At 42.6% G+C, this 12,549-nt stretch overlaps 1 protein-coding gene across 2 annotated transcripts in view; it reads left to right on the forward strand.

The window, feature by feature from the left end:
• SEMA3D (semaphorin 3D) overlaps window positions 1–12,549 on the forward strand; it is a 151,433-nt gene that overhangs the window by 100,703 nt on the left and 38,181 nt on the right. For both annotated transcript variants that reach the window (XM_075489611.1, XM_075489681.1), the window contains exon 9: window positions 12,311–12,425. In XM_075489611.1, the coding sequence (XP_075345726.1) occupies window positions 12,311–12,425 (115 nt within the window). The remainder of the gene's footprint in view (window positions 1–12,310; window positions 12,426–12,549) is intronic.

The following is a 12,549-nucleotide window of genomic DNA, read 5'->3' on the forward strand; positions in this document are numbered from 1 at the left end:
AGCAGTCAAAGACCTAAAATTGCATGTGCCTCCTTTCTCTTGTTTATATTGCAAGTGTATTTTTATTCTCTCTCAAGTCACACTTCATGTGTTGCTTGATGGTTTTGGATCTGACCCACAGCCTGCTGAAATCATGGGAAGAATCTTTCATCTGACATCAGTATAGTTTGGACAAGAAATTTTGAACCTGAATTCCTGAAGGATGAAATCTTACTTTCCTGTGTTAGGTCAGTACCTAACAAAACTGGGTAGGGCCAGAATATGCAAAGTAAAATGAAATAATTAAAAAAGAACAATGAATTTGAAGACAGAAGTCCAAAGAAGATTGTTGGCTGTTTCTCCATTTATAAAGCCTGCTAGAAGGGTTTTTTTTCCATAATGTAAGGCTTTGCCACTGGGCCTGCCGTTTGTTTCTGGTGGCTTTGTAATGTAGCTAGGCTTCACACAAAGAGAAGGGCTCCATGGCCTTTTGCAGTTTCAGCATTTTTCCCCCTCTGTTCTCCAGCATATCCTTTTACTCCGACAAGGAATTCACTTTGGATGGTCCCTCTGCACATCTTGCCACTGGCTCCAATTAATAACCTGCTTCTAGAAATTCCACTCATTGTCTTTTTTTTTTTTTTTTTTTTTCATTTAAGAGGCTGTTCAGGATAATTACTGTCTTTAAAGTTTTATGAATCACAGTGTTTGACATCTTTGATGTTGATGGATTTTCCGAAAACTGCACTTTTTGCTCTAATGTTCAATTTGTCACTGCTACTTACAAACAAATAAGAGATTTAAAACCCCAAAGATGCAGATGTTCTTTAGCTTTGTTGCCATCTGTTTTCCTGCCTACTGGATTCCAAGACTAACATTTGTGCATTTTAATGAAGCTACATTTATATAATATGTAAGATACCATAGAATAGAAAATAGATACAACGGAAAATCTTCAGTATAAGTTGATTTTTAAATCACTTGTTAATAGAGCAATATTTTTGCCGATAGTTTTTATTTTCATGATAAACTTATCTTTAACTAGAGGATTTGAAAAACCTGTTGTTTTGCTCAGTTACATAAAAATTGCAGATCAGAAAACTGAGACTCCCATGGAAGTCTCTCAAGAAAGGTGTATGATACGACCTTAATTTACTTCACAAATTTTACATTGTGGCATTTAAACAGCATTCTTCCTGGATGTCAGAAAGCTATACACTTACCTGTGCTCGTTGAAGTTGTACGTCAGATATTTGAATTCTTAACGTACTTTGGTAGAAACCTGATTTATCACTCCAACAAATTATTTTTTAGAACATGCTTGTTGAAAAGGGTTGAAATTTTAGGATTTCTGTAGAATAAAAATCTGTCTGATTAATTAAAATCATATTGGATTACTTCCCCATTTATCTAGATAATTTCTGTGTTTAAATCTTTGTGATGTTTTTTGGTAATATTTCCTTAACAGGTGACAGATTGAACTGCCCATCTTCTAGTTGGCAATTATCTAAATCTCTAAATCAGACAAACACAAGTAACCAAGATTTTACAGGCACTTCTTTCTGTTAAAAAGAAGGTATTTCAGGCAGAAGTGTTGGTATCTGTTACAGCCTGTGGGATTACAAAGCAGTAAATGCTAATTAAACCTTTATTTATATTCCAAAAGGAATATGCAGTCCTAAGTGCCTTCATCTCTACTATAACAAAGTTTACTATAAACACTGCTAATCCAGTGTGCTTAGAAGTGATATTTTGGGAGATAAGATTTCAGACACTTGTGGCTCCTCATCTGTTTCAAGTAGATTAGCCATATTTTTGGAATGAAAGGCTTGCTCATGCTGCTTTCGCCTTCTCTCAACACTTAAATTTATCTCGTCTTCTTGTCTCATATCCCTGAAATATTTAGCGTTCTTTGTCTTCAGTACCAGTATCTCTTGTCCAAAATCATTTCAGTGCATCCAGTCTACCACACACTTCCAACAGGGCTGACGCAAATCCTTGCTTGGTGTAAATCAGTCCAGCAGTGTCGTGGTTTAGCCCCAGTCGGCAACCAAGCACCACACAGACACTCGCTCACCCTCCCTCCCGGTGGGATGGGGGAGAGAATCTGAAGAGCCAAAGTAAGAAAATTCATGGGTTGAGATAAGAACAGTTTAATAATTGAAAAATAAAAATAAAAATAAAAATAAAAATAAAAATAAAAATAAAAATAAAAATAAAAATAAAAATAAAAATAATAACAACAACAACAATAGTAGTAATAATAATAATAATAACAACAACAACAACAACAACAACAACAACAACAATGTAATGAAAAGTAAAACAACGAGAGAGAAAGAGAGGAACAAAACCCAGGAAAGAAAACAAGTGATGCAACCACTCACCACCTGCCAACCGGTGCCCAGCCCGTCCGTGAGCAGCGGTCAGTGCCCCCTGGCCAGCTCCCCCCAGTTTCTATACTGAGCATGATACCGTATGGTATGGAATAGCCCTTTGGCCAGTTTGGGTCAGCTGTCCTGGCCGTGCCCCCTCCCAGCTTCTTGTGCACCTCCTCGCTGGCAGAGTATGGGAAGCTGAAAAGTCCTTGACTTAGTATGAGCACTGCTTAGCAACAACTAAAACATCAGTGTGCTATCACATTATTCTCATATTAAATCCAAAACACAGCACTATACCAGCTACTAGGAAGAAAATTTACTCTATCCCAGCTGAAACCAGGACAGTATCCAACCCTTGTTCTATACCATCAATGTCGTGCCCAGGTCCTAACCGTTCCAATACATTTCAATTAATCACCACCGCTTTTCCTGTCTTTTAATATATACACAGAAATATTGATCCCTTAGGGTATGGGCCATCCCTCTAAAATGTCCGTTGAGTTCATTTAGTCCATGACTTTGGGCTCCATCTGTCATAACAGTCTTTCAGGGCAGGAGAGTTGGTGTGTGGTGTTGGATTGTTGCAGCTGAAGCCAGTTCTGGTTCCATCACTGCTGCACTTTGCTCGGTTTCATCAAAGTTCATTCTTCATTAATCTGGGTGATTCTTACTGTAATACTGTTTGATATGGCATATAGCCACCATAAAAGGGATGACATACAGTTTTACATAGCAATTAACACCATACCATTCAGTTCGTTGGCTATTCTCACCCAAAAGCAAATCCCCTTGAGGTACGCATCAGACTTCCCCATCCTGCCGCATTACCCCCCAAGTGCACCCAGGTCCTTGAGCAAAAGCAATCCCATGGATGGGTTTGCCTTTGCCCGAGGCAGGAGTAACCCAGCCTGTCTTCCCCAGCATGTTTTTTATGTGCACTACAGGGACTTTATTCCCCTCCACAGTACGTAAAAGCTTTGATTGGGCAGGGCCAGCTCGATTGGCAGATTCCCGAGTGTTGACTGACCAGGTGGCCTTTGCTAAATGTGTATCCCAATGTTGGAATGTCCCAGCACCCATTGCTCTCAGTGTAGTCTTCAACAGTCCATTGTATTGTTCAATTTTCCCAGAGGCTGGTGCATGACGGGGGATGTGATATACCCACTCAATGCCATGCTCTTTGGCCCAGGTGTCTATGAGGTTGTTTTGGAAATGAGTCCCGTTGTCTGACTCAGTTCTTTCTGGGGTGCCATGTCACCGTACAACTTGCTTTTCAAGGCCCAGGATAGTGTTCCGGGCGGTGGCATGGGGCGCAGGATACGTTTCCAGCCATCCGGTGGTTGCTTCCACCATTGTAAGCACATAGCGCTTGCCTTGGCGCGTTTGTGGGGGTGTGACATAATCGATCTGCCAGGAGTCCCCATATTTATATTTCAACTGTTGTCCTCCATACCACAGAGGCTTTAACCTCTTGGCTTGTTTGATTGCAGCGCATGTTTCACATTCATGGATGACCTGTGCAATAGTGTCCATGGTCAAGTCCACCCCTGGATCATGAGCCCATTTATACATTGCATCTCTTCCTTGGTGGCCTGAGGTGTCATGGGCCCTCTGAGCTATAAATAATTCACCCTTATGATGCCAGTCCAGATCCGCCCAAGGCACTTCAATCCTGGCAGCCTGATCCACCTGCTGTTTGTTTTGATGTTCTTCAGTGGCCTGACTCTTGAGTACGTGAGCATCTACATGATGAACTTTTACAACCAGCTTCTCTACTTAGGCAGCAATATCTTGCCACAATGCGGCAGCCCAGATGGGTTTGCCTCCGTGCTGCCAGTTGCTCTGCTTCCATCGCTGCAACCACCCCACAAGGCATTTGCCACCATCCATGAGTCAGTATAGAGATAGAGCACTGGTCACATTTCTCATTCAGCAATATCTGAAGCCAGCTGGATGGCCTTCACCTCTGCAAACTGACTTGATTCACCTTCTCTTTCAGCAGTTTCTGCAACTTGTCATATAGGACTCCATACAGCAGCTTTCCATCTCCGATGCTTTCCTACAATACGACAGGACCCGTCAGTGAACAGGGCATATTGCTTCTCATTTTCTGGTAGTTTATTGTACAGTGGGGCTTCTTCAGCATGTGTCACCTCCTCATCTGGCAATATTCCAAAATCTTTGTCTTCTGACCAGTCCGTGATCTCTTCCAAGATTCCTGGCCGACTGGGGTGTCCTATTCAAGCCCGTTGTGTGATCACTGCAACCCACTTACTCCACGTAGCATCAGTTTCATGATGTGTAGAGGGGACCCCTGCCTTTGAACATCCAGCCCAGCACCAGCAGTCGGAGTGCCAGGAGGAGCTGTGCTTCAGTACCAACCACTTCTGAAGCATATTGAACCCCTTCACATGCTGCCAATATCTCTTTTTCACTTGGAGTAGAGCGGGCCTCGGATCCTCTGTATCCCCGACTCCAAAACCCCAGGGGTCGACCTCGAGTCTCCCCTGGTGCTTTCTGCCAGAGGCTCCAGGTAGGGCCATTCTCCCTGGCTGTGGGGTAGAGCACCTTTTTTTACATCTTGCCCTGCCTGGACTGGCCCCAGGGCTACTGCATGAACTATTCCTGTTTAATTTGTTCAAAGGCTTGTCGTTGCTCAGGGCCCCATTTGAAATCATTCTTCTTCCAGGTCACTTGGTAGAGAGGGCTTACAGTCGGACTGTAATTTGGAATATGCATTCTCCAAAACCCCACAACGCCTAAGAAAGCTTGTATTTCCTTTTTACTAGTTGGTGGAGACATGGCTGTTATTTTGTTAATCACATCCATTGGGATCTGACGACATTCATCTTGCCATTTGATTCCTAAGAACTGGATCTCCTGTGCAGGTCCCTTGACCTTACTTTGTTTTATGGCAAAACCGGCTTTCAGAAGGATTTGGACTATTTTCTTCCCTTTCTCAAAAACTTCTTCTGCTGTGTTGCCCCACACGATGATGTCATCAATATATTGCAGATGTTCTGGAGCTTCACCCTGTTCCAGTGCCATCTGGATCAGTCCATGGCAAGTGGTAGGGCCATGTTTCCACTCCTGGTGCAGTCGATTCCAAGTGTACTGAACGCCCCTCCAAGTGAAAGCAGACTGTGGCCTGCACTCTAGTGCCAACGGGATTGAGAAAAACGCATTAGCGATATCAATTGTAGCTTACCATTTGGTGACTTTTGACTCCAGTTCGTATTGACGTTCTCGCATGTCCGGCATGGCAGCACTCAGTGGCGGCGCGACTTCATTCAGGCCATGATAGTCTACTGTCAGTCTCCAGTCTCCATTAGACTTTTGCACTGGCCATAGGGACTATTAAAGGGTGAGCGAGTCTGATCACTCCTTGGCTCTCCAGTAATCAGCTTATGGATGGGAATCGGGGAGTCTCGGTTGGTGCGATATTGGTGCGATATTGCCACCGGTGCACCGTTGTGGTAGTGATTGGCACCTGTTGTTCTTCGAACCTCAGCAGCCCCACAACAGAAGGGTCCTCCAGGAGACTGGGCAAGGTGGACAGCTGTTTAATTTCCTCCATCTCCAAGGCAGCTATACCAAAAGCCCACCAGTATCCTCTCCTGAGGTAGTCTGTGCCAAGGATGCACGGAGCCTCTGGGCCAGTCACAATGGGGGGCTTCTGCCACTCCTTCCCAGTTAGGCTCACTTTGGCCTCCAATACAGTCAGCTGTTGGGATCCCCCTGTCACTCCAGAAATACAGATGGGTTCTGCCCCTTTATAGCTTGATGGCATTGGGGTGCACTGTGCACCGGTGTCTGCTAGAGCCTTATACTCCTGTGGGTCTGACATGCCAGGCCATCGAATCCACACAGTCCAGTAAACCTGGTTGTCTCTTTCCTCCACCCAGCTGGAGGCAGGGCCCCTCTAGTCCTGGTCATAGTATTTGCTACTCACTTCTTGTAAATATGAGTCAGGAGTTCCTTCATTAGGATCAGGAGTAAGATCAGCCCTTTTACTCCGTCTGGGGAACTGCCCACTGGAAACTGGAGCAGCAATTTTGCTGGAAGAACCCTGTTGTGTTATTGTTTTTCCTTGCAACTCACGTACCCGTGCCAGTAGGGTCGAGGTAGATTTTCCATTCCACTTCCTCATATCCTCTTTGTGGTCACACAGGTAAAACCACAGGGTAGCCTGTGGTTTATATCCACCATATCCTCTCTCTTGACGGACACTGACTCCTAATAGATGAGATACTGGTTTGTACAGATGGGGAGCAGGACATATCTTCTTTGAGTTGCTGGAACTCCCAGGACAGTTTCTCGGCTAGCATGTCCGGCTGTTTCTCCACAGCTGAGATGCAGGCCCATAGGGAGGAAGAGAGACTTTCTTCATCTTCTTGGAGTTGGCCAGCCAATTCATCCACCGTTGGTTCCTCTCCATCTTTCCAGGTCATCACTGCCAATGAGTACGTATGTGATGATGGTGCGCTCTGTACAAACTTCTGCCACGTGGGTTGTGTGCACCAGACTTCATCTGGCTCTTTGGATAACTGCTCGTTGTCCAAGTCACCATAAATCACCTCCAGGACGGCTAATTCCCTCAGGTACTGGATACCTCTCTCCATGGTGGTCCATTTACCTGGGCAATATGTAACATCTTCCTTGAAGGGATATCTTTCCTTCATAGCTGACAGGGGTTGCCTCCAGAAGCTGAGGGCTTGTTCCCCTTTTCCAATTGCTTTGTCAATGCCTCCTTCCCTAGAAAGGGGGGCAACTGATTCCGGCAAGGGTTGGTTCTCTGGTTCAGCTGCGGTGCCTGTTGGGGGGGGTTTGGAAAATCTGCAGTTCCTGCCACTGGGGTTGGAGTACCTGCAGTGCCTGTCGCTGGGGTTGGAGTAGCCACAGTATCTGTTATGGGAGTTGGAGTAGCCGCAGTGCTTGTCATTTTATTGTCAGATCCAGAGACCTTCTCTTCCCCTTGAGGGTACTGAATAGCGTTGAACAGGGCTCGGTAGGCGTGGGCCAGGCCCCAGTACATTGCAGTGATTTGTGACTCTCTGGAGTTGCCAGGGTGACAGCATGCTTTTTCCAAATATTCTACTAATTTCTCAGGATTCTGCACTTGTTCAGGGGTGAAGTTCCAAAGCGCTGGAGGTGCCCACTGTCCTAGGAACTTACCCATACTATTCCACACACCCTGCCACTCATAACTGTCCAGCCTTGGGGCAGATCTCTGGATGATATTCTTAAATTGCTTATTAACCTTAGACAAAACCAAAACAATGTTCCCAAGAAATACCAGTGGAAGTATCTTAACTACCCAAGGATGTTCAAGATACTGAAAAGTTATGGTAACGAAGGAGGAAACATCATAGAAGAAGGTAGTGAAGGTGCCATTCTGTATTTGCTCCATAAAAAACCTCTTAGAGGAAGAGGTATAATTGCTAATTGTCTCCATGAGGTGGTACCTGAGGTAAAGTAATGGCTTCAGTACAAAACTCAGATACCACATTAAGCTGAAGGCCAGTGTTTTAATAACAAAGGTCCCAGGCAAAGCATCACTAATCGCTGCAGAGCACAGCAAACTGCAAAAACCAACACCAATCTTTAACATGGACAGCAAAAAAGAGAGCATGGTGCAGATCAGATAAATTAATATCAAGGACAGATGAATCAATATTGGGACCTGCGACTGTTAACAGATCTAAATTCCTTAATACGCTCTGGTTGATCTGTTATTATCTCAAACCCTTCATGCCCCACATTGGGCACCAAAAAGGACTGATGTGGCTTAGCCCCAGCCAGCAACCAAGCACCACACAGCTGCTCACTCACCTTCCCCCCCAGTGGGATGGGGGAGAGAATCTGAAGAGCCAAAGTAAGAATACTCATGGGCTGAGATAAGGACAGTTTAATAATTTAATAATAACAACAACAACAACAACAACAACAGTAATAATAAGAATAAGAATAAAAATTGTAATGAAAAGCAAAACAATGAGAGAGAAAGAGAGGAACAAAACTCAGGAAAAAAAAACAAGTGATGCAACCACACACCACCCGCCAACCGATGCCCAGCCAGTCCCCGAGCAGCAATCGCTGCCCCCCGGCCAACTCCCCCCAGTTTATATACTCAGCATGATGTGATATGGTATGGAATAGCCCTTTGGCCAGTTGGGGTCAGCTGTCCTGGCTGTGCCCCCTCCCAGCTTGTTCTGCACCTGGCAGAGCATGGGAAGCTGCAAAGTCCTTGACTTGGTATAAACACTGCTTAGCAACAACTAAAACATCGGTGTGTTATCACATTATTCTCATGCTAAATCCAAAACACAGCACTATACCAGCTACTAGGAAGAAAATTAACTCTATCCCAGCTGAAACCAGGACAAGCAGTTTCCTGCGGATTTTGTAACTTTGTGTTAAATCCTTATTTCTTTTCACCTATGCACTGACTCGCCTCTGGTTTGGTGATTTTCTCTCTTCTATCCATTTCTTCTTATCCACTGACTACCCAGGCTGCACACTTTATTATATTAATGTCGTGCTCTGCATCCAGCTCACTGCATTGGAGTATGTTAGTGATTCATTATAAACCAATATTATTAAATAATCTTTTCCACAGAAGAGACTGTCTTCTTTCTGTACCAACCCAGTCTCAAAAAGATTTTGGGCCAATATATCCGTTGACCAACCTCTCAGAGGCCAATAATCATGAACTATGATGATTCAAGGAATCTGCAACAGAGTAGGCAGATATGAGGCAAAACTAATTAGTTCATGCCAACATGGTCTGAAGGAAAGGAGAATAATCGCATGTTCTCCTGCACCTGAAGCCTCAAGACATGTCAAAGACTGACCTAATATGCACCAAAAAAAATAGTGTTAGGAAGGAAGGGGTGCACTTTCTTCACAAAATGGAGATTTCCAGAGCTTAATAAGACGACTACTACTTGAGATCCCAGGAGCAAAGATATGCCTATACTATTAATAGTTTTTGAACCTCCTTGGCCAGAGCTGAGCTAATTCTACCTGTAGATAAAATTGCCACGGCCTTTGTCAATTCCTGCACTTTCTCAGTCAGTGAATCCTGGGCACATGCTAGGAAAGCAAAGGCACTGCATTATTCAGAAATGACATCAAGAGTTGAAGAGTATTATAGGGCTGCTAATAAAAAAAAAAGAACAACAAAAAACCACAAACAAACCCACCCTCCTACTAAAATGTACATTTTGTTTCATTCACCCATGGCAGTAGGAAGAAGCATGCTGGAGGGTATGTCAGCATATTAGATGTGCAGCTGTTTAAATCAGTGAAAGGTCTTTTCAGTCTCTCCATTTCTGCACCATAAATTTTTCAGTCTCTGGGCTCAGAAGGCCTTGGTAGATGATGGAGTGCTAGCTGGTCATTGAATTCCCCTTGCTCCTTTATAAACTGTACAGTGTTATTGGCAGCTTTTGGATATGTAAGGCACACCTAGTGAATGTCTGTTCTAATGTCTCTTAAATTCAAGTATCATGGTTAACATTGTGTCCTGGCTTGAGAGTGAGGAAATATGGATACATCTTAAATCCAGTGGAATCTTGTACTTCAAAGCACATAGCACTTGCTAAGACTGCTTCCTTTGAACACAGTGTTTGGTTCACACTGCTTTTTAGGAACTCAGTGGAACTACTGATATATTTAAAATAAGCATTTGCGAAAATGCTCCGTTGGATCGCGGCTTAAGGGTGGTAAAACACAAGTACGTATTTTCCCATTTCTTGCAGAAGCTCAATGCCTGTGATGACAGGAGCAGGAGCTAGACAAGGTGATTTTTCCATTCCAGCCCCATCACATCTTGCTTTCTCCCTGCTTTCTGACCCTAGCCAGGCAGTTAGAGACATCTCAGAGTCCTGTGATGCTGCACCAAATCCACCAGAAATCAAAGTGGAAGCCCTGCAAAGCGAGAATTGCTTAGCTAATTCAAATTGCCAGAGTCAAATTGCAGAAAAGCTTAATGCTTCTTGCTTTTTAAGATTCTTCGTTGCATCTTTGTAATTGTTTGGTTTTAATTACACCACAAAGTTTATCTGCTGTGCCTTTGAACAGAACACACACATGGCAGAGCTGCTTTTTCCTATTGTCTTCAGGCTGCTAATTTTGACACCTTTGTAATAAATCTGTTGGCTAGATGCAAAGCTTCAGGCTTGGCAGGACCTCAGGAAATCAAGAGAGGAGGTAGCAATTCTTGTAAGAACAGGAGTTCCAAAGGCAATAGATTAACAGGAATCATTTCCAACTGAGCTAACCTATTTAGCAGTAGCAAGTACATGAAAAGGCAAAACAGTTAGAGTGCAGTTACTCTAATGGTTAGAGAAGTGTTGCTCCTTGTGAAGTGAGTTTCGGCACCGAAAACCATCTTTCTGAAAGCCTGTAATATTTATGATACAGCCCTGAAGGGCCAAATACAATCCATGGAAATACCACATAATTCCCACTACCCAGTGTTTCCTACTAGCTGGTTCTATACCTTTAGAGGTGCAAAGGCAATTAAAAAAAAAAGAAAGAAAAAAAGTGATTTCTCCTAATGAATCCAGAGGGGATGAAATATTTGTGACCAAATTTGTGGAGCTTAAATTTACAGCACAGTTCTCCTAGGCTTCAGAGTTTGTAAATGAAAAGAATCGGGCACCTTCATGGGGTAATTCAGAACTTATAGCTGGGAGACTACTGTTGGTGATAACATTTCTCTTAAGTGTTTGAATTCTTCATTCCTGCTGGAATATCATTGCCCTTACAGTTTTCAATATGAAAAAAATTGGACCTAAATAGCATTGTGGAACCTAAATAGATCCGTTATTTGGGGCCAAAGGGGACAGATAAATGTAATTCATTAGATTTTTCATATATTCAATGGAAGGAGGTAAGCTCCTAAGCAAGCTCCTAGTTCCAGCTTCTTAAAATTTAAAACTTTCTTTAAGTTCCACTCTCCCCACACACCTTTTTTTTCTTTCCTGACAATCTTTTATTCTTGTTTTTGTCACATTCCTTCTCATAATCATCAGTGTTTTGAAACACTTCTGTCATAGTTTTTAATTTCCTTCAAAGGAAGATTTTGGAAAATCCCCAAATGTTTTAGGAATATCTTGATTTCTTAAATGTAGTTAGATGGAATTAGTGTATCCTGTCTACCTTCCACCTACCCTTCTTTCCACCTACATAACTAAAGCATCTCGGATCATAGAATCCAAGTGTGTAGAAGGATACCTACCCTTCAGAAGGAGGATTCAAATTTCAAGTGACCCTTTATAGATTTTTTTTCTTTCTCCAATGACTAAAGGAAATTTGAGCAAGTATGGTCATAACTTGGAAACCCATAGTAAAATAAATTTAAAAACAATCCCATTTGTGGAGGACAGACTGATATTTCCATAACAATGATTATTATAATGATATGACTAATTTTTCCTGGTATGCATATCTCTCTGCACTATGTACACAAAACACACAGTGCAGTATTTACATCGCCAGACCTGCTGATGAATATATTTTTCCTTTTTTGAGAAATCTATCCAAAATGTTATGTATTATTACTGGGTTTGTAAAGAATTCTTGAAGAAGAACTGATTGTAAAAATTAGCATCACAGGGAACAAGAAATCATAGGATATAGTCATATGTTTCACAGCATTCCAGCTGTAAAGCTAGTAAGATTTGGGTATAATTCAGAAATTTTAGTTGCTCACTCTGAGCTGAGAAGTGACTGTTGGAGCTTCTTATAAAAAGGCTGTCCTGCACTTTTTCTGGAAAAAAAAAAAGAAAAAAAAAATAGACTTTTTATTTGTCATAGTTGGTGGTAAGATCAAACTGGAATCAGACTGAAGAAGTACAGTCAATACTGTGCTACCATCAAATATCGTATATTAAAACTCTTATTTGTTTAATATTTAAGTCATTTTACTTTACTTTTATTAGAATGATATGGGAGGTCAACGGAGCCTAATAAACAAGTGGACTACTTTTCTGAAAGCCAGGCTTGTGTGCTCGATACCTGGTCCTGAAGGAGCAGACACACATTTTGATGAGCTGCGTAAGTGGAGTTATCTTTAACGGTTTATTTTGACATCAGTTTTGCTTGGGTTTTTCTTCTTGTTTGTAGAAGCACTATGTCTTGTTCTGATTTAGTTAATTTTCCAAACAGTGCTGGCAATATC

This window comes from Mycteria americana, chromosome 1 (genome assembly GCF_035582795.1).
Source record: "Mycteria americana isolate JAX WOST 10 ecotype Jacksonville Zoo and Gardens chromosome 1, USCA_MyAme_1.0, whole genome shotgun sequence".
In the NCBI taxonomy this organism is placed as follows: domain Eukaryota; kingdom Metazoa; phylum Chordata; class Aves; order Ciconiiformes; family Ciconiidae; genus Mycteria; species Mycteria americana.